General features: G+C 36.7%; 1 protein-coding gene across 2 annotated transcripts; it reads left to right on the forward strand.

The window, feature by feature from the left end:
• Nucleotides 1-1,179: 1,179 nt before the first annotated feature.
• On the forward strand, nt 1,180-27,024 carry LOC131031143 (serine/threonine-protein phosphatase PP1). Of its 2 annotated transcripts, XM_057962184.2 has the most exons (4): nt 1,180-1,722; nt 25,050-25,609; nt 25,714-25,932; nt 26,553-27,024. In XM_057962184.2, the coding sequence occupies exons 1-4, from the start codon at nt 1,539-1,541 to the stop codon at nt 26,565-26,567; spliced, it is 978 nt and encodes a 325-aa protein (XP_057818167.1). In that variant the 5' UTR covers nt 1,180-1,538; the 3' UTR covers nt 26,568-27,024. The 2 variants fall into 2 exon arrangements, with proteins under 2 accessions (XP_057818167.1, XP_057818166.1); XM_057962183.2 differs by lacking the exon at nt 26,553-27,024 and having other exon boundaries at nt 1,182-1,722; nt 25,714-26,380.

The raw sequence follows: 27,024 nt of genomic DNA on the forward strand, positions 1-27,024 counted from the left end.
CACATGTTTTTATTTGATATGCACGTTTATTCTTGCACTTAACCTAATGGTAATTTGTAATCTTTTGTTTAAATGCATGTTAGACTTTAATAAGATTTGGTTATGATACTTAGTCTAAGGTTAGGACTAGCAGGGCTTTACAATTTTTTTGCTAATAATACATTTGGTCCATGCTTTGGACAGGGGGATTCCTTCCAAAAGAGTTTTCTTTGCATAAACATGTGCGTTATCATATATTTTTTTTGTGTATTATTTTTTGTAACTTAAGAGTGGTTGTTCTTATACAAATCTTCGCTAAACTTTAGTGTAGGAAGTGTATTTTGCACCACTATTTTGTCTCTTCAAAATACTAGCATATAACATCAAAATATATCAAATGTGTGTTTGGTTGGCTTAAGGTATGAGGGTAAATGAGATTAGTTTGTTACAATCTTAATATTCTACATTCCCAAGTGTAATATTTATTTTAGTTATTCTTTAATCTACTCAATTCGAATGACAATATGTGTCCATACATAATTATGCCTATAAACAAGGAAGATAAAAACTCTCCCAAACCATCATAACCTTTGATATTGATTTCATGTTATTATTTTTTAGTTATTAAAGGTCACCCCTTCAATGTGATTTGCTATTTTATTAATTTTTGAATTATTTTCAATAACTATCCAAACACAATCAATCAAGATGTGATTTAAATTTTTATAAAGAAACAAGTCCTCGATCACAAACAATCAAATACATAAAACTAACAATGATACATAGATGGTGTGTAGATAAATGCAATAAATAAATAGATAAAACAATAAACAAAAATATATATAAAAAAATGAACTCAACTTTATCCAAGATTGCACCATTTGTCATATATACATTTATCAAAACATCCCCTTCCCATGACACCTTTTCACCTTTCAACCCCCAACAAAGTTTTAAAAAAATCCTTATTTATCCTTTTGAATAATAGAAAATCAAATGCTGAAACCGAGGAGACATTAAACAAATATTATAAAAAAAACAAATATTGGATTCCTCGTTCAACAAATAAGTCGATGAAAAATTGTTCTTTTTCCAAATTACCATTCATTTAAAAAAAAAAGAAAAAAAAAAACTTCTCCCCTCAAAAAAATCTCCCGAACTGGGAGAGGGTTTACAAAGGGAATCCACTTAATTTTAGACGGTAAACTCAATAAAACACACGGACGGTGACGGTCCCACTCTACATGGCCGTCAGTCCCGACGGCAAATCAAACCTAAATTGCATCACAGGAATAAAACGTGGACTTTTTCCGTCTAGCTGTATCACAGAGTAACAGATTCCTTCTTTTGATCTGTTCATTTATATTTATCAGGTCGCGGTTCGAATCTGGTCTTTCTCGCTACGTCTTCCGATAAGCACGGCCTGTGAAATGATGGTGGAATTTGGTTTGTGAATTTATCTGCTATTGCGCAGAAGAAGAAGAAGCTTCTGGAAGCTTTTCAGAACTTTCTGGATAGTGCTCCGGGCAAGACGGGGGTTTTAAAGGGAGTCGCGGAAGATGTCGATGGATAGTAGTGTATTGGATGATATAATACGGAGGCTATTGGAGGCAAAGGGAGCGAGGACTTTGCGGCAAGTGCAGGTGACGGAGGCAGAAATCCGGCAACTCTGTCAGGCGTCTAAGGATATATTTCTCAGCCAGCCTAATTTGCTCGAGCTCGAGGCCCCCATAAAGATCTGCGGTTAGTTTTCCGAATTCTTTTTCTTCTATCCTCTTCATTTCTTTTTCTGTTTAGGTTTGATAGTTTTAGTCTTTCTTAGTTTTCTTAATTTTTTGTTTTCTATTTTTAATTTTTTGCATAGGTTTAGAAAATTGTAGAACTCGTTATGTACTGTGGCCGGCCTGTGTTATTTTCCTGTATGGTCGTTTTGTGTTGCGGTTTTGAATGTCTTTTCAAAAGTGTCGGTGCTTACTGGCTTGATTCCCCGTATTTACATTAGTTGAGGGTGGAACTCTGTGAACTGCTTGAGGCTTTTCCTAGATTTGAAATGAAAAAGAACCCTAATTAGAATTAACTCTCGTCTTCTGGTTTTGTTAACCCCTGAGGTTTGCTAACTTTTTTTGTGCAATATATACTTTAGATGCTGGAAAATCTACAAAATTTGTATCGTCTTTCTTATTTTTACTAGAGCTCTTCTTTTGGGTTTCTTTGCTGCCGTCCAACGTGTTAGAGGTCCAATCCTTGTCATAATTTAGTAGATAGATGTTTTTTAACAAGTCAGGAGACTGGCGGCTGCAATATTATAGAGTTTGCAACAAGTTTTTTGAATTTTAAAAGATTTATTATTAGTTCATTTCATTTGGTGCTTTGACAGCGTCCGCAATGCCTATGTGGTCGCTACTTGTTCTGCCTTGAGCAATAAGTTGCTTGGGCAAAGTTGTTATTGTTTTCAAAGAAGCACCTTACTCAATAGAAGACATAGCTTTGAATTAAGGAAATATTGAAAGGCAACGAGGCCAATAAATTTACTTGCATAGTGACTGTGTTTTTAGTTGTTTCTTTACTGTGAATATGGCTTTTTAGTTATTTTGGCACAATTTTAGACATGGTTAGGGGTACACCCTTCTCAATGGGTTTAGAATGTCTGTTTTCTCTTGCTTGTTATTAATTTTTAAATGATGCTGTGACCCGGAGCAGTATCTAATTCGAAGATGTCTTTCTTTCTGTTCGTTTGTCTTGTTTACAATTCACGTGAATGGAAATGTTTGATGTCAATATATTTTATCAAGCTTGTTGCACTTAAAAGTATTTTGCTATTTATGATTTCTTATGCAAGCCAAATAACTTGATTTTTGTCTTCAGGGTCAAATTCTACCAATTGAATTCTATTACCAGTTTATAGAAATTTTATGCCTCTGTGTATTGCCAATGCTTTTATCACCATTCTTGGATTTTGGATGATATACTGCTTGAGTTTCATTCAAACTTGAACATGACAATTCAGGATTTGACCTTATATCAACATTTAAATTGGACTCAAAATAGTGCCGTATGATTTAATGTTAAAATTGTCCATAAATGAAGGCAACAACTAGCATACAATATGTTTGCCAGGAATTTTATATTTATAAATTGTGCATCTGAAATTTGCATTTTGTGCTGCAAATTGATGCAATTAGTTCCTGTTATGTTCTTCCTACCAATGTGCTCACAATTATAATAAGAACAATTTTCTGTGCGGGTTTTCTATTTTTATTTTCCCAATACACCCCCTTTACAATGCGACTAGAATATTTGGTCTTAATTGTTTGTTCTTAATTGATGACGTGATTTGCATTAGGATTTAATATGAAGATTTTTTTCTTTCTATTTATATGTCTGGTTTGCAATTTATTTGTGGATGGAAATATGCAGTTTCAACATATATTATTAAGTTTATTGTACTCTCAAAAACCATTTAATATTTATTATCCCTTATGCAAGCCAAAATAACTTGATCATTTTTCCGGGGGGTTACACTGTGCTAGTTGAATTCTATCACCAGTTTATAGTTGTATACTGCTGTGTTTTGCCAATGATTTTATTATCATTCTTAAATTTTGGATGTTTGAATTCCAATTCAAATCCAAACATGATAAATTAGGATTTGGACTCACAATGGTGCCGCATGATTTTATGTCAAAGGTTGTCCATAATGAAGGCAATGGCTTGCATATGATAAGGATGTTTGTATGTACTATATATCCAGATAGCTCCTGCTGTATCCTTACTACTGGTGTAACTGCAATTATAATAAAGATCAGTTTTCTGTGTATATCTTGTTCCGGGAGTGTTTATCTTAGCAATGGAATCATTCAGGCTTCATGTTAGTGAGCATGTTTGCATATTTGTGTTTGAAGAGTATTTACATGTTGAAAACTGGCATTGAGCCAACAATATTATCACCTGGAAGCTCAAGAGGCTCATTGGTAAATGAGAAATAGAGCATTTAAGTGTTATAAATTGTCTCTGGAATAGTTTAGTAGCCGTGACACGTGTTGCTAAAAATTTAAAAGACTTACGTTGTCTGGTGTAGACAAGATTATGTTCCAAGAATTACATGCTTTACTGAAATTCCATTATTTTTTTCTGCAATCGCAGTTCACACGAAGAACACTTTCCTCAGGCTCAGGCTTGAAGTTGATTTCATGTTCCTTATTGGCTTTTTTTTCTAACTGTTGTACCACATCTGCTTTCTTTCTTGGGATCTCATTTATTGCAGATGTAAACTGATGGAAAGATTTTTTTTTGGCAGGCAAAGCTATCATTCTATCCCAGCTGTGTTTTGTACCTTTTTGTATATTCGAATTTCTCTCTTCCCTCTCTGTACTTTTGTCTACTATTTTCTATTGTCCAAACTACCTTTATCCGTCAAAGTTCCTTTTCTTTGCACCCGTGTCTGTTTCAAAAGTACTTTTTTTTTAATAGACAAACCTTTCCCTTTTCATATATCATCTCTACGTTACATGTTTCATGTTGCTGTTGCCTTCCTTAGATTATGCAACCTATCACTTTCTGGCACTCTTCATTATAAGTAAAACAAATCACTACAATTACATTCAAATTGTACATCAGTGTCTTGTCTATTATTTGTTCCACTTCTACTTTCTTGTCTTGCTGCATTCAATTCAGAATCTTTAGCTTCTCTTCTTTGAGTCCTCCAAACCCAAAACTTGTATTGCAACTACTATTCGAGGTACTTTATTTATTTATTTGACCAAGTTGTTAAGTCTTAGGGCTTAAGTGCTGGCCCAGACTTATTACAGTGCTTGAGTTCAAAGTTTATTGCTGGAGAAATTGTCAAGTAGACTGTATGCATCAGTTGTTTGAGACCAAGCAATCTTGTTGTCCAGGGGTTTACTCTTGATTGCATGGGGAATTACCTCAACCCTGTGAATAATTGAGGTCGAATAATCTGACCTGTTCTTTCCTGACAAGGGGTTTTCCTACCTGATAAGAGAGTTTTATGGAGGATTGTTTGCAGTTTGCACTACTCAATTGTGCATCATCTCAAGGCCAATTATGCATTGGCTTAAAGTTGGTTGATTTCTTAGTTGTTTGACAATCTTCTTCTTCAACCTATTTATTTATGGCATACTGGAAGTGTAATCTGTACTTCATTCTATTGAAATATCCTAATCAGCAGGTTTTATTCTCAATGCTGTTCCATGGTAGACTCTTTAAGTCCTCGTGATTCATTTTTAATGTGTAACATGATGAATTGCTCCTAATTCTTGCACACCAGCATTTCTTTCTTCCTTCAATTTTGAACCTTTTTATAAGTTTATAACTCTCATGGTAATCTGAATTTTTCTTAAATAACTCATGATCTTTGTCTGTGTTTTGATCTTTCTTTCTATTCCTCATTTTGTATGTTTGCAAATGGTCCTACCAGTTCTGGGATTTCATCTGAGCTTACAAGCTGTCAATATCTGTTATCTTGTATTCTAATTTCTAATTGTTTTATATAAAAGATTTACTCTGGCTTCTGTGTTCAATATTTTAATTTTTAATGAATTCCAGTTGCAAGTTATCTACAGATTGTATTATGCTGATTCTGTTTTTGTTCTTTGTCTTGCCAAAGATTGAATAAGCTGTAATTTATATGTACAGCTTGGTGGATGTTTTTACTTTGTAAGGGATATAATGACTTTGATTCTCAATTCTTTGGAGATGCTGGCATACTCAGATGTTTTGTTTTAATAGAATTTCTATAATGAGAACAGAAAATGTACTTACCATATTAATGGAGAAAACAGTTCTCTTGAGCATCAGATTTTCTTTTATAAAATAGTTCAATGGTCATGAAAGAGGCATGTGTTTACCTATGCCAAAGAAAATGTTTTTTACATATATATGTTTCAGGAATCACCTAAACTGAAATTTTACTCTGGTATTAGATGTAATAAATCATCATTAGTATCTTTTGATTTGTAAAGTAGATGTATAAACATGGTAGATACTAAATACTAATTATTAGGACATTTTCACATGGATCCCATGCCTTCCTTTTAATTCATTGTAGGGTGTGGCATTTGTAAATGGGTCAAATGGGTCATACTTGAAATTTCCTTCTGATAGTTACTCCGCAACTTTGACATGTCTATTGGAGTTATTGGGCCACCTTAGTTAGGTGAGGGAGATTTGAAGCTGGGCAAAACTCTTACAAGGCCACCATTACTATTACACCACTGCTCCTTGGACTTTGAATTTTTAAAAGCATTGGTAGATGGTTATCACGTATCCCTACTGAACTAAGGTTTAGTTATTTAATGTCAGAAACTGCAAATGTGTCCCATCTTCAAATATTTTTTTGGCAGGCTATATAGTCCTTCCTATATCTGTCTTGTTTTCTCCATCTTTTTTGGTGTGTTGAATTCTTCCTTATGCCTTTCTGCATCCTCAAATATTCTATCATGTGTTCTTCATTGTTCAATTTGTTCTCTTTATTCTCCACTGTTTTAATTACCTTCCATTCCTCAGCATTTATTACTTGAGAGCAGTTCATAGTGTTATTTTATGCTGCATTTTTTTCATTCATTCTGCAAATTTACATGCGTCAATTATTTCACTATGCCCTTAAATATGGTGCCCCTTATGAGTTAATAGTCTACAATGGCTTCCAGGGCTGTGGATAATATAATGAGTCTCTCCCTCACTTCCTTGCTTCTGCAGCTGTTTTTGAAGCCATTCCAATAGGTTCACTTTGATAAGATATGATAAGTGTAAAAAATTTGACATGTTGTTAGATACATGCAAAAGGTTCAATTTCTTTATTTCACTATATTGGTGTAAGTGATTAATTAAGCAATTGATATTTTATTATAACTTTTATTATTTGAACAATTGGGATTTCAGGGAATTCACATGACTGCATAACTTGTGTAGTACACTACATATCACTGATATGGTTGGGGTATAAGCTAGTTTGACATTAACATTTCTTCACTTTCCAACATACATGCATTACAAAACAAGTTGATATATCCATTATCCAGTATAACATTTATTTAGTTGATTGTTCTATAAGAACTAAATGAATATTGAACTATGTGTGCCCTTATGATCTTTTGTTTTAGAATGATATTAGATTGTCTTGAGTTCTGATAATTTTATCTGAGGTTGCATGTTATTCCCAAAACTTTGTCAGTTATTGTAATGTGTAGTTTTGTTATTGCATTAACATTTTGAATTATTGAACATTAAGTTGTAACTTTTTTCAAAGCTCAAAGGTGACAAGCCTGATGGTACTGAGTTGGACATCAATAAATCGGAACAATGATATGGGTGCAAGTATTATTTCAATAAGAGATTGTAAAAAATGTTTGGACAATGAGCTTATGGAACTGTATGAATGCAAGATGCTTATTGTAATGACTTGGAAAGGCAATTGCTTACATTTGTAGGTGTTATGTCTTGGGATTAAGAGCCATTGGTACATTTTGTTATCATATGAGCAAATAAATCCAAGATAGATGATAGGAGGTATACATGCCTTAAATACTCAAACTAAGTTGCCGGTTTTGGCTTGAAGTTTGGGTATGCAATACAACAATTTTCTTTTGCCTGGGCTTGTATACAGGTTTGTGTATATATATTAAAAGAATATAAAGATATAATACTCAATATAATTTTAATTTTAATTTATTAAAAAAATATAAAATTATTAACACTCGTAATTGACAAAACGCAAAAATACTTTAGAATTCGTAAAAAGAAAACTACTCATAAGATCATAATTCAATAATTTTTCAAATGTCAATACAAAAGTAAAATTACAATCAACAATCTTCACATTGTTCTACATCAAGAGCATTAACGTCAACATTCAGTTTATTTGAATCACAATTAGTTGCAATGCTGCTCTTGCTAGCCATGTCATATGCAAAATCTGCCCCATCTAAAGGTACTAAAATGAGTTGTGCAATAGAGGCATCTAAGTTGACACACTCGGGGGTTAGATCACAATTTCTCATCATCCCATCATTATAACTAGCTTTCTACTGTGACAAGAGACACAAGTTGGAGTGCATAGAGACCAAATCCTTGACTTCCTTTGAGTGGATAAAGGAGTATGTATTCCAATTTTTCTTAGTTGAAGAACTTGCAATAAGCATAAATTATAGTATCTAGTAGCAAAAGAAAAGTAAGAGAGTTAAAAAATTAAAAAATGCATACTTGAGAGAGATTTTTTATTGGAAGAGGTTGTAGAGCTTTGGCCATGTTGACATGTAGCTAGGTCAGATCCCTAGCGAGGGCTGACCTAGTCTTGGAATTGCTAATTGGCCTTTCGGCCTTAGCAATTCTCCATAAAATGCGCAGCTTATATGTTTAATACAAAGGTATTGGTCTGGCCCTAAATAAGTAACTTGTAATTAAATAGGACTGACCCTATTCTTGGCGTCAAATCAGTAAGGTCGACTTGAGGTCTTTTAGGTAGTATTACCTCATATATATTCAATTGTCTTGTAGTCTTTCACACACAATGAATATATGAAATTCGCAGTAAGCAAACTTGTGCTTGGGGGTGACAATAAGACCTTATCGTCTATGGTTGGGAAGGCAACAATCTGATGTTTGCCTGCGGTGAACAAGCACAGCCCGGAAATTCAACATGGTATCAGAGCTACGACTTTCCTAAATTGCAGATTTAGTCGGATGCGGCCCGAGAGAGTTGCAGTTGTAGTGTGACAATCTCAATGTTCGCTTGGCAATCATCGTATAGTCAAGGGTAAATCACATTTCGAGCTTAGTGATCACAGTCGCAAGGTACTCACAATCGCTGTGGATTGCATTTGCATTATCCGCATGGTGGTCGTGGCTTCGCAGCCCCGTGTTCGTTGCAGAGTATTCACGAAGTATTCGCAATGGACATTGGGGTATATCCAAATCATCGCAGGATCATCGCAGTGATCGTGTTAGTGATGTTCGCGGTGTATTCGCATTTGCATCCGCAGTGTGCTCACATTATCGCATAATCATGATCGCATTTCAAGTTTTGTATTCTCCATGTTCAAAATGAATCGCAGAAGTGTATGCATTGTTTGTGACCATTGGCAGCCGCATTCACAGTGTGACTGCCAGACATTGTAGTCACCATATTCACCTGGAGGCGTAAATGCAGGGAGGAAGCCGCTATTCCTCACTGCTTGGTATATTCGCCTTGTTTTGCACGATCATGGTGCTGAAGATATTTGCAGGGAGCTGTGTTCACAGTGTGAGCCATGGATGGTTATAGTTGTGTAGCAGGGAGGTGTCCACGAACATGTTTTTAATCCGCACCGTGATCACCATGAGAATATTCGCATTTTTATCACTGAGCTGATCATTTAATCGTGACAAGGTGGAAACTCGAACCAGATTTGGGTCGTGATGGAGTTATTGTGTTTGCCAGGAGTCGTGGAGGCATCAAGGTCGCAGTGGTGATCGTAGCAGGCGTATTCACACATGGAGGCCGCATCTACCGTAAGGTGATATCAATAATCACAGTGCATCGAGGGGGTGTATGGAGACTCATCTCGATACACTGAGATCGCAGAAGGTGGTGACTGCAGGCTACTCACGGTGATCTCATTGATCGTAGGGTGTATCCGTGTATGATCACAGGGGTATGTCCGCAGTATTTGCCTCGTCATAGTCATTCAAAATTGGAGGGATGGTCGCTGCCGCAGTGCTCGTCGAGAGCCATATTCACGGTGTTTGTATGCGCAATAACCTCGAAAGGAGTTCGTTGTATTTGCATTTGAATGGGTCGCAATATAAGAAATTGGCAATCGCAGAATGTGATCACAATGCATGGTCGACATTCTTGATCGTTTGTCGATTACAGTGAAAGCGTTTGGTGGCTTGGCATGTTGACGCCACCAAGATGGAGATAGACGATGAGCAATGGCGAGGGCCGAAGGCCATGCAACCATCTTCGCTAGATACTTCAGTATGGCTGGAAGCTCTGATACGGAGCAGAACGTTGGTAGAAGACCAACCTAGAAAGAGATAAGTATTCATATGGTTGAATAAATTTTGTTAAATCATGTATGATTTCAGTATTGACATTTCAGCTTCATGTTTTGAGGTAATTCTCAAGGTCAAGGGGTGTAGGCTTTTCAGAAAGTTCATCGTCATGCACATTGTTTGACCATCAACAACTTTGGTTGTTATGCCAACATTCTGAGCATCGTCACTAAGCTGAAGGTAGATGGCAAGATCCAAAGGCCGCTCAGCCACCAGAGCTTCATGAAACAACTTAAGGACGCGGGTAAAAGAGAAGTTTTATATATGCTTGTATCATGTTCATGCTATTATTAATCATGTTTGATTCTAATTTTGATGTCAATAAGTCTTAAACTATTATGCTTCAGAGGGAGCTTGGAATAGGCATGAGAGCCTATACAAGTCATCAACTCATTTCCTTACTTAAAGAGATGACTGACGATATGTCATTATGCTATGGATCCCTTCGTAGAAAGTAAAAGTAAAGGAAAAGGAAATTTAGCATTCTTCTGATTTATGAAAATCCTATGATTGTTTTCCCTAATAGGATTCTTATATTATGTATCTCATTTCAAGGATTAAGAGGGAGTCCTACGTTCCCTACAATCCTCAGTAAATTCTAGATGGAAGAATTGACAATATTCGGTAAGCTTAGGATTTTGTAAGAATTAGCAGCAGAATTTGAAATGAAGGAACTAGGTCTAATGCATTTCCTTCTAGGATTAGAAGTATGACAAAGATCTAACTAAATCAATTAATTTTTTGAAAAGATTTAGAATGATGGATTGCAAATCTATGACTACTCCTATGGAAACCAACTTGAAAGGTTGAGTATGTTTGCGGCTAACTTTGATTTGGCAGATCCATTTGAGTACAAACAGTTGATTGGATCCTTGATGTATCTAGTTAGCACTAGACCTGACACCTGTTATGCAATGAGTGCTCTTAGCCAATGTCCATTCTTCGCTTGTGTGCAAGAATGGAAGGTTCCATTCTATGCTTGTGTGCTAGATGGAAAATTGTAATTATGTAAAGACCCACTTGTGTATTACACTTTCTATGCTTGTGTGCTAGAACCATCCTATGCTCGTGTGCTAGGTGGAAGATGTAATTCTACGCTTGTGTGCTAGATGGAACTCTAAAGGTTCTGATTATGTATTCATTTTCTTCCCTAGTTAAGAGGGAGTGTTGTTTGTAACTAGGCTAAGAAAAAGGGGGATTCGGATTGCCTAAGGCAAAATCCGAATCCCTAAAGCACTGGGCCCTTTTGCCAAAGGGTAACGTGTAGAGCTGGACCCTTCACGCCAAAGAAGATAGCGTGTTCCTAAATAGGGCCAGCCCTATAATGAACACGCCACACTCAAATCAAATTGGCGCCAAAATATATATTCAAATAAGTCGACTTAAAAGGGTATAGGCACCATATAAATAAAGGCTATTTGACAAGTTTAAACACAATCATTCATTCATGCTCTTAGCGAAATTCATCTGCCTCTTGGTGTGCGAAAATAATCAGTGAACCTGGCGAATTTATCCAAGGAAGATATAGCAAATTTTGGTGCTCCTTATTGCACTGAGAGACTCATTCTTGCACACCTGAAGCACACTTGAAAGTGCAGATTCAGTTGTAATGAAAGAGCAGACCTGGTGAATATAGAAGTGCAGACCTGGTGTATTAAAAGAGGAAGACCTGATTCATTCAAGTGTGCAGTTTTGGAGGTTTTCCCAGGGTAATTGAGTTGGTCTCTTGTGCACTTGTTTTCTTTCTTTCGTTTACTTGCTTATCATTTACTTAATGTTAATCTGAAATTAAATACTGAAAGTCTGACTGCTGGTCTGAGACACTAAAATTTATTCCAACCTGAGAGACATTTGCAAGGCACTGTTGGTTATGGGCCATAGATGTGGATTACATGATGCATATCATTTCATGATGTAGAACGTCATTTGGTTTTCATGGGAGCAGCCATGATGTGACTTGCTTATTTGGAAGTATCCTCCCTAGCTAAGAGGGAGTGTTGACATGTAGCTAGGTCGGATCCCTAGCGAGGGCCGACCTAGTCTTGGAATTGCTAATTGGCCTTTCGGCCTTAGCAATTCTCCATAAAATGCGCAGCTTATATGTTTAATACAAAGGTATTGGTCTGGCACTAAATAAGTAACTTGTAATTAAATTGGATTGACCCTATTCTTGGCGTCAAATCAGTGAGGCCGACTTGAGGTCTTTTAGGTAGTCTTACCTCATATATATTGAATTGTCTTGTAGTCTTTCACACACAATGAATATATGAAGTTCGCAGTAAGCGAACTTGTGCTTGGGGGTGACGATAACACCTTATCGTCTATGGTTGGGAAGGCAACAATCTGATGTTTGCCTGCGGTGAACAAGCACAGCCCGGAAATTCAACAGGCCATTTATGTGTTATCATTCATGAGTGTCTTTCCTATGCTTGTCTTGAAAAATGGAAATATCATGATTTCTTGAAGATATTAAATTGCCAAACTCATTTAAGAAAACACTTTATATATCTACATTTTAGAATATTCTTTTGAATGCAGTTTTGTATCCAATAGCAACCTCTTCCTCTCTATATGGTGTCACCCTCTTTGACAAAGAAAATATCCATGTTGTAATATTTTGGAAACAAAGCAATTGTTAGGAGATACAAAGGTGTGGTCATTTTGTTCCAATGGTAATCAAATATCATTCACGAGTGTCTTTCCTATGCTTGTCTTGAAAAATGGAAATATCATGATTTCTTGAAGATATTAAATTGCCAAACTCATTTAAGAAAACACTTTATATACCTACATTTTAGAATATTCTTTTGAATGCAGTCTTGTATCCAATAGCAACCTCTTCCTCTCTATATGGTGTCACCCTCTTTGACAAAGAAAATATCCATGTTGTAATATTTTGGAAACAAAGCAATTGTTAGGAGATACAAAGGTGTGGTCATTTTGTTCCAACGGTAATCAGTATTTTTTTTCACTTCTTAAAAATGCTTTTGTAGGGTTATTCTCCTTGAGTTCTATTATGGTCCTTATTTTTTCAACTATGGAGTTTATGCCATCATAAATTTCTTCTCAATTTGGTTGATTTGTGTCCAACATATCTAATCATTCTTATAATGAGCTTCATGAAATTAAAAATGTATTTCATATGAGCCCACCAGCCATTGTATAGGATTAATGTTTTGACTTTTTGGGCTCTCTTTGAATATTCATACACTCTAAAGAGTGTTGACGACCATGGTGCTCAATGACACTTGCATTTTCAAAGTCGCCTCAAGATGATTATGTGATGCATATTGAGACTTGACAATCTATCATGGTGTAAAATAATAAAAGCTAAGTTAGTACTTTTGGTATGGGCACATATATGGGTATTAGAACTTGGTATAATGGTATGACAATTTTTTTTGTGCGTGAGGTACAATCGTATGACAATTTTTTTCGTGTGCGCGTTTGTGTGTGTGTGTGTGGTTGTGCAACCAATTATATTTCGATTCCTTGTCACCCCACATTGTAATCAGGTTTCTTATAACTAGAGGGGGCTAGGGAGTCGAGACCACATTGGGGTTGAAAGGCAACACCCCTCATGGGGGTTTGGTGGCAATGCCCAACAACTCCAATGGGGTCGAGGGGCAGTGCCCCTCGTGGGGGTTTGGGCACAACTCACAATGAGGTTGACAAACAACGCCCTTGCCACTTAAGGGCAAAATTATGTACGTGGGCATTTTTTTGTTTATACAAATGTTTTAAAAAATAACTTTTTTTTTTGTTAGACTACTCTTGGGTCCCCTTGGGTTTGGCCCAGGTTCGGCCAGGGTATCTCCCAAAAGAACCCACAAGGAACTTGGGTGCTCGAAATTTATTGTGGGTGTACCCATGGCCAGTTCGGGAACGAACTTGTACAGGAACTTGAGGTTTATCTTCTACTATTCCAAGTTGGAGAAGGTTTAGAAATATGATGATTTGTCACAAACATTTAGTCTCCTTAGTCTTGGTGTAGATTTCTTGAACCCACTAAATTTTTGTGCCAATCATATGTATTATTGAGTGGAGGGAGTGGATGACATGTAGTGTCCAAAACATATGCACCTAAATGTACCCTCCACTATTAAATTAGTTTCCTTATGCCAAAGGCATATTATACTCACATATGGATGCAAAAGCGTCCGTCAATAAAAACTAGAAGTATTTAATTTGACGTGTTTGTGACACTTAAATGCATGAAAAATAAAAAAATCAATTTATTATAATTTTTAATTTTAAATTATTTTATCTTCACTTCCACCTTTCAACTCCCACTGACTTTGAGTTTAACTGATCAATCAATTTTGTCCATCTCCATGATACAATCAGTTGACTTTGTCATTATGAGATCTCCATCATTGATCGATATCAGATAATCTATAAAATGGTAGTATAATAATAGATATGAAATAATCTTATTAATTATGAGGGATTGAAAATGTCCCTACATAAAATCCAATTTTTTCTCAACAATAAGGATAAGAATGAATATAAAATAAAAATATAATGATATGATAGTATTATAATAATGATGTAGTCTTAATAGAGTTTTTGTTTTGGTTTGGTCAATAGTTTAATAATAATATAATAATTTTTTAAGTGGAATAATGAACAAAGATGATATCTTTGGCGTACTTTACCTATATTCCTCTAAAGATAGGTATGCTAATTATTTTTGTTCATTATGACCTGAACAATGTTTTTGATGCCCACCATATCACTGGATTGTATAAAGATATTGATAATGAAGTTTGCATCCTTCACTTGCTCTTCACAATTGAACTATTATTTCTTTAGTTCATTCTTTGGACTACTATTATTTCTTTGTAATCAGCTTTATTGGTAATGAAGTTTGCATCCTTCACAACCATATCACTGGATTGTATAAAGATATTGGTAATGAAGTTTACATCCTTCACTTGCTCTTCACAATCGAACTATTTTTTCTTTAGTTCATTCTTTGGACTACTATTATTTCTTTGTAATCAGCTTTATTCAATAAAAAAGAAGTTTGCATCCTTCACTTGCCCATCACAACTGATTATCATTGAAACATCATCCCATTAGGGGTCACTGCAATGACAATATTGAGTGGCCTATATTTGTTCCTTTGACTATCTTTTTTATTCAGCCTTGGACAAACTCTTATTCCCAAGTCAATTATAATGCATAGGTGAGCTTACATTTGATTACATGAGCACTTATTCTCATTCTCAGATTGACTACAGTGCTAATGGAAACCCCTGCCTCCAGGAAGCTGCTCAATTTTGCATGTATGTCACCAAGGAGGTGATGCTGCATTAATTTTGAATGGCTTCTTTGACTCTAGGGTAACTGAACTAGAACTACCAACCATTTTGTATGAATAACAAAAAAAAATTACAACTCTACATTACATTAACTTGAGAAAGACAAAAAAGTGGTGGGACATTATTGTAATTTTATATCCTAGGTTTGTTAAACAGATTTATATCCTTTAAATATGCCCTAGATTGTAATCAGATTTGTAGCATTTTTAATAAGTCATAATTCAGTAAAATCAGAAATGAAGGAAGTAGATCAGAGACAAACACAAATACCTTGGGAAAACCTGAAGGAGGAAAAACCCAGCATTAAAGACCCTTAGGTCAGATTATATATTCTCTTGATAGCAAAAGTACAATACTTAGCTCCCTTTACAAATCTGAATCCTTCACGAATGACAGATCTGCACTTCTTCAAGTCTGTACCAAAATTGCCTTTGTCCTCTAGAACTAGTTCGCATAAGTCTGGACAATTTCGCACCCTCAAGAGCAAGTTCGCACTTCTTCAGGCAGAGCTAATTCGCTGAATAAATGAATGAGTGATATTGACTTGCAAGGTGTCTTATTTTTATATGCATCTTTAACTTTGTTTTATTGCAAGTCGGCCTCCTTTAATTTGGGTGCCAATATTTGTCGTAGCGTGGGGTTTTTAGGATAGGGCTGGGCTTAACCTTGGGGCACGTTACCCTTTAGGATAGGGCCCAGTCCTAAGTGGGTTCAGATGTTGCCTTTAAGGCAATCCGAAAAAGGCAACATCCGAACCCATACATTATCCTAGTTAGAAACAACACTCCCTCTTAACTAGGGAAGAAGAGAATACATAATCTGAACCTTTAGAGTTCCATCTAGCACACAAGCATAGAATTACATCTTCCACCTAGCACACAAGCATAGGATGGTTCTAGCACACGAGCATAGAAAGTGTAATACACAAGTGGGTCTTTACATAATTACAATTATCCATCTAGCACACAAGCATAGATTGGACATAATTCATTCTTGCACACAAGCAAAGAATGATTCAAAGTGCTGCAGAAGAGTCACTGAGATTGAAGCTCCCTCTCAATCAGGGTTCCGTTTTCCACAACGCCAAGTCTGTCTCTGAAGTATTCGAACTTCACTCTGGATAAAAGTTTGGTAAGGATGTTCGCAATCTGTTCATCTGTGCTAATGTACTTTAGATGAATGGCGCCTCTTTGCACCATGTCCCAAATGAAATGATAGTGAGTTTCCACATGTTTGGACCGATCATGGAATACAGGATTTACTGACATCTTTATACAGGTTTGACTATCACAATGAATGGTGGTAGGACCACTAGCTTGACCAAATAATCCAACAAGGAGCTTGCGAAGCCACACTGCTTCGTTGGATGCAACAGATGCGGCAATGTACTCAGCTTCTGCAGTGCTTAATGCTACCGAAGATTGCTTTCTACATGCCCAAGAGGTCACTGCAGAGCCCAAGTTGAAGCAGATACCTGAAGTACTTTTTCTGTCCTTGACACTTCCTGCCCAATTTGAATCTGAGTAGCCTTCCAAGAGGATTGAGGTATTAAGTGAATACTTCAGCCCATAACCAATCGTGCCACGCAGGTATCTTAGAATGTGCTTGGCAGCAACCGGGTGAACAAGTTTAGGTAAGCTCATGAACTGACTGAGAGCATTCATAGCATAACAGATATGTGGCCTAGTATTGACTAGGTACATTAGGGAACCAATCAACTGCCTGTACTCATCAGATGGATCTGCAAAATCAGAGTTAGCTGCAGAAACACTTAACTTCTTTAAGTTAGATTCCATAGGAGTATGCATAGGTTTACAATCTATCATTCTAAATCTTTTCAAAATATCAATAGTATATTTTCCTTGACTTAGAAAAATTTCATTGGATCTTTGCCATACTTCTAACCCTAGGAAGTAATGCATTAGACCTAAGTACTTCATTTCAAATTTTGAGCCTAATTCTTTCTTACATCTTATGATTAATTTACTTTCACCAGTGAGAAATAAATCATCCACATACAAAACTAAAATAAGCATCTCATCATTATAAACTTTCAAGTAAATGTTAGCATCAACATCATTCTTGCAAAATCCTAAGCTTAGTAAGTACTTATCAATTCTTTCATACCAAGCACGAGGAGCCTATTTGAGCCCATATAAGGCTTTCTTCATCCTGCAAACATGAGAATCTCTTTTATGGATTTCATAACCTTCTGGTTGCTCAATGTAGACTTCCTCCTCAATGACACCATTGAGGAAGGCTGTCTTAACGTCCATTTGATGCAGCTCTCAACCTTTGGCTACAGCAATAGCTATTATAGATCTAATAGAAGTATATCTAGCAACAGGGGCAAAGGTTTCTTCATAATCTATTCCTTCCTTTTGAGAAAAACCACGAGCTACAAACCTAGCTTTATATTTTTCAATACTACCATCACCATTATGTTTAATTTTAAACAACCATTTAGAGGAAACAACAGACTTACCTTTGGGTCTGGGTACAATGTCCCAGACATCATTTTTGATGATAGACCCATACTCTTCATCCATGGCTAATTTCCAAGCATGATGGGACATAGCTTCTTCAACATTGTGAGGTTCAGATTCAATGATATTGCACATCATAGAAATGTAGTTGGCGTGATTTTGGAATCTCTTGCTATTTCTAAAGGTTCCTCTGGGAGCAGCAAATCCTTAAGCATCTTGAATCGTGTTTCTAACCCAAAGTGGTCTCTTCTTGCAGCCCACAATATCCTGAGGTATATCGGTAGAGTGCATAGGTTCTGATGGGTCATTCTGAACTTTCTGATCTGGAAGGTCAATAGACTCCTCCTGTATCTTAGGGTTAGCATCAACTATTGAATCTTGATTTTCAATCACCATATCATTATTGTTGGATAATGAACCTTTAGATCTTTTGAAAGCAATATCTTCTTCAAAAGTTACATCTCTACTTACCTCAACATACCTTTGACCTGGAATGTAGATTCTGAAGGCTTTGGAAGATTCGCTGTATCCCACTAAGATGCCTTTCTTTCCAGATGGATCCAACTTGGTTAGTTGTTCTTTAGGCACATGGACATACATCGGGCTCCCGAATATCCTTAGGTGACTGATGTCAGGTTTGATTCCTGTGAATGCTTCTTTAGGAGTTACATCCTTTAGGGTGCGATGAGGACATCTATTCTGAATATAAACTGCTGTTTTGGATGCTTCCGCTCATAGAAAAGGTTGCGGGTCTTGATCATGGATCATGGCTCTTGCAGCTTCAACAATGGTCCTGTTCTTTCTTTCAGCAACTCCATTTTGCTGAGGATTTTAGGGAACGCAGAACTCCCTCTTAATTCTTGCTTTAACACAAAAGTCATAGAAACTACCTGAGGTGTATTCACCTCCATTGTCAGACCTCAAACATTTAATTCTATTTCTTGTAGTATTTTCAACTAAGGCTTTGAATTCTTTAAATCTGTTTAGGACTTCTTCAGACTCTTTGGATTTAAGAAAATAGATCCATGTTTTCCTAGAGAAATCATCTACGAAGATAACATAATATAGGAAGCCGCTAGGAGATGCTACAGACATAGGACCACATAAATCTGAATGAATAAGTTCTAACCTTTCTTTAGCCCTACTATCGTTTTTACGAAAAGGATTCTTTACATTCTTACCCATTGCACAACCTTTACAAGCATCATCATGAGATAAACTGAGTTTAGGCATACCTTTAACCATTTTACCGAGAGTGGGGAGAGCTTGGAAGTGTAGGTGACCCAATCTTCTATGCCATAGCTTGCATGATTCAGGGGTCTCATGAATGAGAGCTTGAATTGGATTAGCTGCAAGCTTATATAAACTATCACATCTATTTCCAATAATATGAGCAGATTTGAAATTAGATTTCTTAGGCAAGCCTGTACTTTCCCTTTAGAAAATGCTATTTGCAAACCCTTATCTTCTAAGGCAGAAATGGAAATAAGATTTCTTTTAATACCAGGTACAAAGAGAATATCACATAGTTGTAAGGAAATACCAGAATCTAGTTTTAAAGAGGTAGTGCCAGAACCTTTTACCGAGTATTGAGCATCATCATCGATTACTACATGAAGTTTGGTGTCCTTTTCAATCAGATCTGAGAGATGCTCACGAAATCCTAAGATGTGTCTGGAGGCACCACTGTCAAGTATCCACGTATTGCTGTCCGTGGGAACATTGCTGGATAGAGCAGAGATAAGAAGGTAATCTTCACTTTGTTCGGCAACTTCATTTAAGTTGGCTTCCCTTTCCTTTGGGTCATTCTGACAATCTCTGGCATAGTGACCATACTTATCACATCTGAAGCAACGAATGTGAGAGGAATCTCTTGACTTTTTCCTTGGATCATAGGAGGAGGATCTGAAATCTTTGCTTCTCTTTTCTTTCTTCCAATGTCCACCTTTCCTAGATTTAGCTAAGAGAACATGATTATCTTTGTGAGAGTTCTTGAGTTTTCCTCTTACCTCAATTCGAGATTCCTCTTCGATGCAATCAGATTGAAGACGCTCAAAGTTGGGACGATCGGCTCTTCCACCAATGCTACGAATGAATGGTTCCCATTCATCAGGTAGACCATTTAATGCAATCATAGCAAGATCTTTATCCGAGATTTGGCAATCAAGAGTGCTTAGCTTGTCCTTTAGTTCATTGATCTTCATGAAGTAGGCTATGAATGAGTTTTCTTCTTTCATTTTCATGTGAAGAAGCTGCTGTCTTAGAGCAAGGGCCCTGCTGAGGTTGTTGACTTCATACATCCCTTCCAAGTGTTTGATCATTTCCCTGGCAGACACAAACTTTAATATGACAATGACAAGATGATTCTTGACGGACTCAATTATGATCCTCCTAGCCTTGAGGGAATCTTTCTTGAACTGTTTCAGCTCTTCAGCATCTTCTGGAGGAGACAACCTTTCTTCTTCTACAAATTTCAGCAGATCATTCTCTTCAAGGATCAATAGAATACGGACTTTCCAAGCAGCAAAATCAATGGCTCCTTCAAGTCTATCTTCAGCCTTCAAACCTGACATTTTAATCTGAAAACACACAGCAGCTATATGCATCAGAAATTGGTGACAACTTGGCTCTGATAACATGTAATTTTATATCCTAGGTTTGTTAAACAGATTTATATCCTTTAAATATGCCCTAGATTGTAATCAGATTTGTAGCATTTTAATAAGTTATAATTCAGTAAAATCAGAAATGAAGGAAGTAAATCATAGACAAACACAAATACCCTGGGAAAACCTCCAAGGAGGAAAAACCCAGCATTAAAGACCCTTAGGTCAGATTATATATTCTCTTGATAGCAAAAGTACAATACTTAGCTCCCTTTACAAATCTGAATCCTTCATGAATGACAGATCTGCACTTCTTCAAGTCTGTACCAAAATTGCCTTTGTCCTCTAGAACTAGTTCGCATAAGTCTGGACAATTTCACATCCTCAAGAGCAAGTTCGCACTTCTTCAGGCAGAGCTAATTCGCTGAATAAATGAATGAGTGATATTGACTTGCAAGGTGTCTTATATTTATATGCATCTTTAACTTTGTTTTATTGCAAGTCGGCCTCCTTTAATTTGGGCGCCAATATTTGTCGTAGCGTGGGGTTTTTAGGATAGGGCTGGGCTTAACCTTGGGGCACATTACCTGTTAGGTAGGGCCCAGTCCTAAGTGGGTTCGGATGTTGCCTTTAAGGCAATTCGAACCCATACATTATCCTAGTTACAAACAACAATTATAACGCCTATATTATGTATAAAAGGTTTAGAAAAATATTCAAAACATTTTCAAAAAGTTGAAAAAATTTGGGAAAAACTGAAATGATTTTATATAACTTTAAAAAATTACAAGATAAACTCATTTTTGATAGATGAATCTTCTAGGTGCAGTTCTTTATTTCTTGTAGCCTTCATCTTGGAAGAAATATTTAGCAACCTTTAACAAGAAAACATGGCAGCTTGGAGGCAAATATTGTTTTGGTCTCTTCTAGTTGTGAAACGAAGGAGAAATGACTAACTTTAGGCAAAATACGGTTTAGGACAAAAACAGGTCATTTAGAAGTCTTTTTGTTTTAAGAGATATTAAAAAAATCAGTGATTTTATGGTCACTGCCATGTGGGTCCCTTCCTAGGTACCCATGGGCCTAGCCTCATCCACAAGATACCCAGGGTGGCTTGGTTGAATCTTGCCGAACCCCAGGCCATCCCAAAGAAATTTGTCTCGGACTCGGCAAGGCCGAATCATCTCGGGACTCAAGACTTGGAGTCAAAACTCGGCTCTGACTCAGTGGGACTCGGCAAAGTGAAAAACTCAAAAAATTTAGAGATTTTTAAAGATTTAAAACTTGTTTCATGCACCCTTTATTAAATACACCTTAAAGACACAATAACATCATCAAATAGAAGCTAATTTGATTACATACACAAGTATACATCAATCACACAAGCATAAACACAAATTGTAGCTGAAGGAAATAACAAACATAGATATATAAATATTGTCAAATTTATACAATATTACAAAACTCCTGGAATAAAAAATCCATGCCATCATATGATCAAATGTTCCATACAAATACCAAAAGTAAAAACAACTACAAGCCTATGGCTCAGAGGAGCTTGCATCCCCTGGCGCCGGCCCCCTGCGAAGTCATCGAAGGTAGATCCTGGATGATTCGGCAGCCATAGCCTCTCCCTGTGACACCATGCTAGCCTCACCAACATCAGGAATATCTGTCACTGTCTGCCTTTGACTCTGCTGTCTTTGCTTGTGCTCTCTCCTCCTCCTCTGCCATGGCTATAGCCTCAGCCTCTGCATCTGCCTGGTCGACCCAATCAATGTTGTCCTCACTAAAGATAGGTTCTGTCTTAGTGGCCCACTCGGCTTTAGGATCAATCTCATCTAGAATGATAGGGGTGATGCCAGCCAATGCATTCCTTCTCATTCCGAGGCGGAGGTTGTAGTGAGCAAAGACAAGATCGTTCATCTTCTCTACAGATAATCTCTTGCGCTTCTTGGAGTGTATGTGCTCAAACCAAGGTTGCATGGGTACAGGGGCACTTGGAGACTTTGGAGATTAGTGCTGGCACTGGTACGTCTATTTTTTCAAAATAGGAGACGTGGATACTTGGAGACGCCAATTTCTTTTAAATATAATTTAATGATTTATAGAAATTCTGAAAATATAATGACATTAAATATAATATAATAATTTAGTAATGGCTGTTGCAACGTTTTAAGAAATCCTTGTGACCTGCATTTGTTTTGAGCATTGTTTTTTTTTCCGTTTGTACTACATTTTGATTATTTTGTTGCATTTTTTTTTTTTTTTTTTTAACATTTTAAGGTTTCCTTTTTTTTGTTTGGCTTGGAGACGGTGGGAGACGGGCAGATACGTTAGCGGGAAGTCTCCTCTCTATGGAGATGCTTCCAACCAAGTTTTTGGTGCCGGATACGCGTCCGAGTCTCCGGTACGAGTACCCAGGGGTTGGGTACGAGTTCCCATGCAACCTTGGCTAAAACATACTCCAATTGCGCTCACAACCAGATGCGCTGCATGGTTGGCTCAAAATGCGAATGGCCAACTTCTGAATATTTGGTGTTTTTGGGCCAAAAAAGTTCCACCAATTATCTGAATTTGAAATGAGAAAAATAAAAAAATCAGTCTCACTCTCAACTCTCATTTAACAATATATAATAAAATTAAAATTATGCCTTAGAATGTATTTTTACCTGGCATCATAGTTGTCCTACTTTCTTTGCAGATAGTACGAGAGAAGTTCTCCCCTTGAGCATTTGAAAACAACTGTATCTCTCGCATAAGTTCGGTCTGAGTACAACCAGCAGGTGCCATCTTCTCCATGACTGAGTACAGCCCACTAAGAACCTCCCCATCTGCCTTGAAATTAGGGCTGAAATGGAATGCCGGATTCAGATAATATGCTGCTGCATGGATCTGGATCAAATTTTTCCAATATTTCAACCTATATAGGAGGACCTTGTAAGTTGTAGCATAGTACTTAAATTGTCAATGGTCATGGATGCAAAATGGGCATTCTATAAAATAAGTTTAGATCAGCTCCTTGGAAGAGAGCATTCAGTTGAGTGCTTTCAGTGTTAATTCAGTAAAATTTTTTTACATTATCTCTTATATATGTTGAACCATAGCATTTGTTTCAAATACTCCTAATATGTGGACTTTTTCAAAAATTTATAACATTCATCTCTGAATTAATGGGATTGAGACTAGACATTGATAAGAACTCTACACGGACATTTACTGACAATTTTAAAATTGTTGGGTATCTGAGATTGTTTATAGCTGTTTAGTTTACTTGTCGTCTAATCCTCCCTTGTATCATCAATATTTCCATGCCTGCCATTGAATTGAAAACTACGAAAAGCATTTACTTCCCTCTATTCATGAAGCTTGAATTCTGGGACTTAGTTTATGCTGTACAGGTGGGCTGCAGTCTAACAGTAAGATGTTGTGCTTGTAGTCAAGATGACTTAGGTCCTAGAATTTGTACATATTATTCATTGGGTTGTGGTCCAGTGGTAAGTTTGAGGATTTTTGGCAAAGATATCAAAGGTTCTAATATTAATGTACACACATCTTGGGTTATCATTGTTTATGTATACATCAAAGTTTGCCTGCCACTCCTAGATGTATAGTTTTTCTGATGTGCTTGTGGCAAATAAACTGTCTCATCTTGTCTTAATTTTAAAGAAGGGAGAGTCTGCTTGCAGGGCTTTTTCTCATATCCAATTTGGGTTTTCTTAAAAAATGTTTGGATTAGTGTTTTTGCAGCATTTATAGTAAAACATTTTAAATACTATCATATCTAAAGCCATATCTTTAGGGGTTATTGGTGGAACTCGAACCTTAAAGTCAAAAGCATACCTCAAAGAGCTATATGAGAACTATAACCACCAAAAGCCAATTGAGCCTGTTGGTTTTATTTTGCATCAATCATGTTAGGATGATTCTGCAGTGTTTACCTAGCTAGCTCATTCTTTGGGATGCTTGCCAAGAGTATGTTCAACAGGGAAAGTACCATATATTTTCAACTGCGATTTTGTAGCATTGACAATCAACAGAAAACATATATCTCCAATGGAAATATATAGTCAGTTTATCTGAATTATGGATGCTAGTCAGTAGCAAACCCTTCAATCAACAGGCAGTGTTTTGACTAGGTTCAATTGACTGGAGTCCAGTCTTGATGTGTTCAGTGTTAGGTTGGGTTTTGCATTAGTTTGAGCGAAGTTAAATGGCAAGTCCTGAACTTGTTGGGGTCCATGCTTCATCGCGTTTTGCAGGTTGTACATCACTTGCTTAAATGTATGGATGCAGTCCCAGGTTATCTGAAGCTCTTGATAATCTCAATCTCTGACAAAAGGTTTAGTAATAGTGGCATTCAGAGTGCAGGGCATAAACATATAAACTGGTACTTAGGTCAAAATATAGAAATACAGTGTTCTACTGCATGTTTGAAATTGCTATGGCATGCACATCATGTAGTGAATTTCTGAAACAGTATGCTTGTGCCGCAAGTACACATGAATGTTTCAAGACTAATACACAAAACAGATTTGTTTTGGCTAGATTTTTTGTTCAACAATTTAATGTATGTATCTTTCTTATTGTTTCCACAGGGGATATCCATGGTCAATATTCGGACCTTTTAAGGCTATTTGAGTATGGTGGATTTCCACCAGCAGCAAATTATTTGTTTCTAGGCGATTATGTAGATCGTGGAAAGCAGAGTATAGAGACGATATGCCTCCTGCTAGCGTACAAGATAAAATACCCAGAAAACTTCTTTCTCTTGAGAGGAAATCATGAATGTGCTTCTATTAACAGAATTTATGGTTTCTATGATGAATGTAAGCGCCGGTTCAATGTTCGTCTGTGGAAAATTTTCACAGACTGTTTCAACTGTTTGCCTGTTGCTGCACTTATTGATGAAAAAATTCTCTGTATGCATGGAGGCTTATCTCCTGAGTTGAATGACTTGAGTCAGATTAGGAATATTTCTCGACCTACAGATGTACCGGATCAGGGATTGTTGTGTGACCTTCTTTGGGCTGATCCAGATAAAGATGTTGAAGGCTGGGGGGAGAATGACCGTGGTGTCTCATACACCTTTGGAGCTGACAAGGTTAATGAATTATTAAAAAAGCATGATCTAGACCTTATCTGTCGTGCTCATCAGGTTTTTCTCTTGGATTTTCTCTCCACTTTTTGAGAATTGTGAAATATTTTGGTGGCATCTCATCAATTACTTTAATCTGTAGGATGTTGGTATTTTTTTTACAGGTCGTGGAAGATGGTTATGAGTTCTTTGCGAAGAGGCAGCTTGTTACAATCTTTTCGGCCCCCAATTATTGTGGTGAATTTGATAATGCGGGGGCCATGATGAGTGTTGATGAAAGTCTGATGTGTTCGTTTCAAATTTTGAAACCTGCTGAGAAAAAGGGGAAAATTGGATTTGGTAGTATAAGTATACCAAGGCAAGCCACACCAGCAGTCCGTAAGGTGAGCTATTATACAAGCTAGTTCATTATTCTTTGTGGGTTACATGTTCGTTTGTGCTCAAAAGAAGTCTGGGAAAGGAGCAAACCTATTTATGAACTTTGCTTGATTGTGACTGTGGGTTTCCCTACACTATGAATTCCTGAATGTGTAAATCAGTTGGAAGATTCTGTTCCCAACTTGGTTTTGTGTATTTTACAATTTATTGAATGCACTAGTGGCTCCAACTAAAACAGCAGAATTTATTCTCTGCTAAAGTCCCAGGTAAGACTAAACTCTCCACAAGCCCTTGCCAGAAATTATATCGTGGTCTGCAAGAAATTGAAAGTTGTGAGCCATTTTGAAACCTGATCCATTTCATGTTTTTTAAGTAATTATCTGGATGTAAATTTAAAATTTTAAACTAATCCAAATTGGCACGAGCAATGCAATGCTTATTTGTTTTTCGTAAGACACCAGAAAATGCACCATCTTTATTCCACGTGTGCTAGTGTAATTCTAAAGTTATGATTCTGTCATCCTTGGTTCAAATATGGATGGTTGTTGTGGTGTTGTTTGAAAGTGAGCTTTACGTGGAAGTGGTAATAAGCAATTTTTATTGATGAAACAAGTTTGAAATTCAGGGACCCAGAGGTTAGAAGATGAAAATTTGCTCCTCCTGCATCGGTACAATCTCTTTGGATTTGGCTTGTTGAAATAGCCAATGAAATGAAAGAAATATGAATTTGGGCTGGTGCTGCCAAGAGTTCACAAATTTTGTGTTTATTGATCAATGACTTGAATATCAGCTCTTAGGAGCATTCTTTTGTGTGCAATATTGAAAATAAATAAGAAAAGCCAGGATGGATATATAGGACATGACAAGTTCACTAAAAGAAATGGAAGAAACTAAGAACACTTGAAATTGTTAAAATGTAAAGTATCAAAGCGCAAGCTTAGCTTTCTGAGAAGCTATTTTGTCAGCTCATTTATGGAAGAGCTGGCATTCATTTCAAATGTCTGGATTTCATTGCAAAAGTCAAGTTGTGCCTCTGTATTTTTATACGTCGGCAAGCTTTGACTTTGATAAAATATTTGTTGAGATGTTTCTGCATA

This window comes from Cryptomeria japonica, chromosome 7, assembly GCF_030272615.1.
Source record: "Cryptomeria japonica chromosome 7, Sugi_1.0, whole genome shotgun sequence".
Lineage (NCBI taxonomy): Eukaryota > Viridiplantae > Streptophyta > Pinopsida > Cupressales > Cupressaceae > Cryptomeria > Cryptomeria japonica.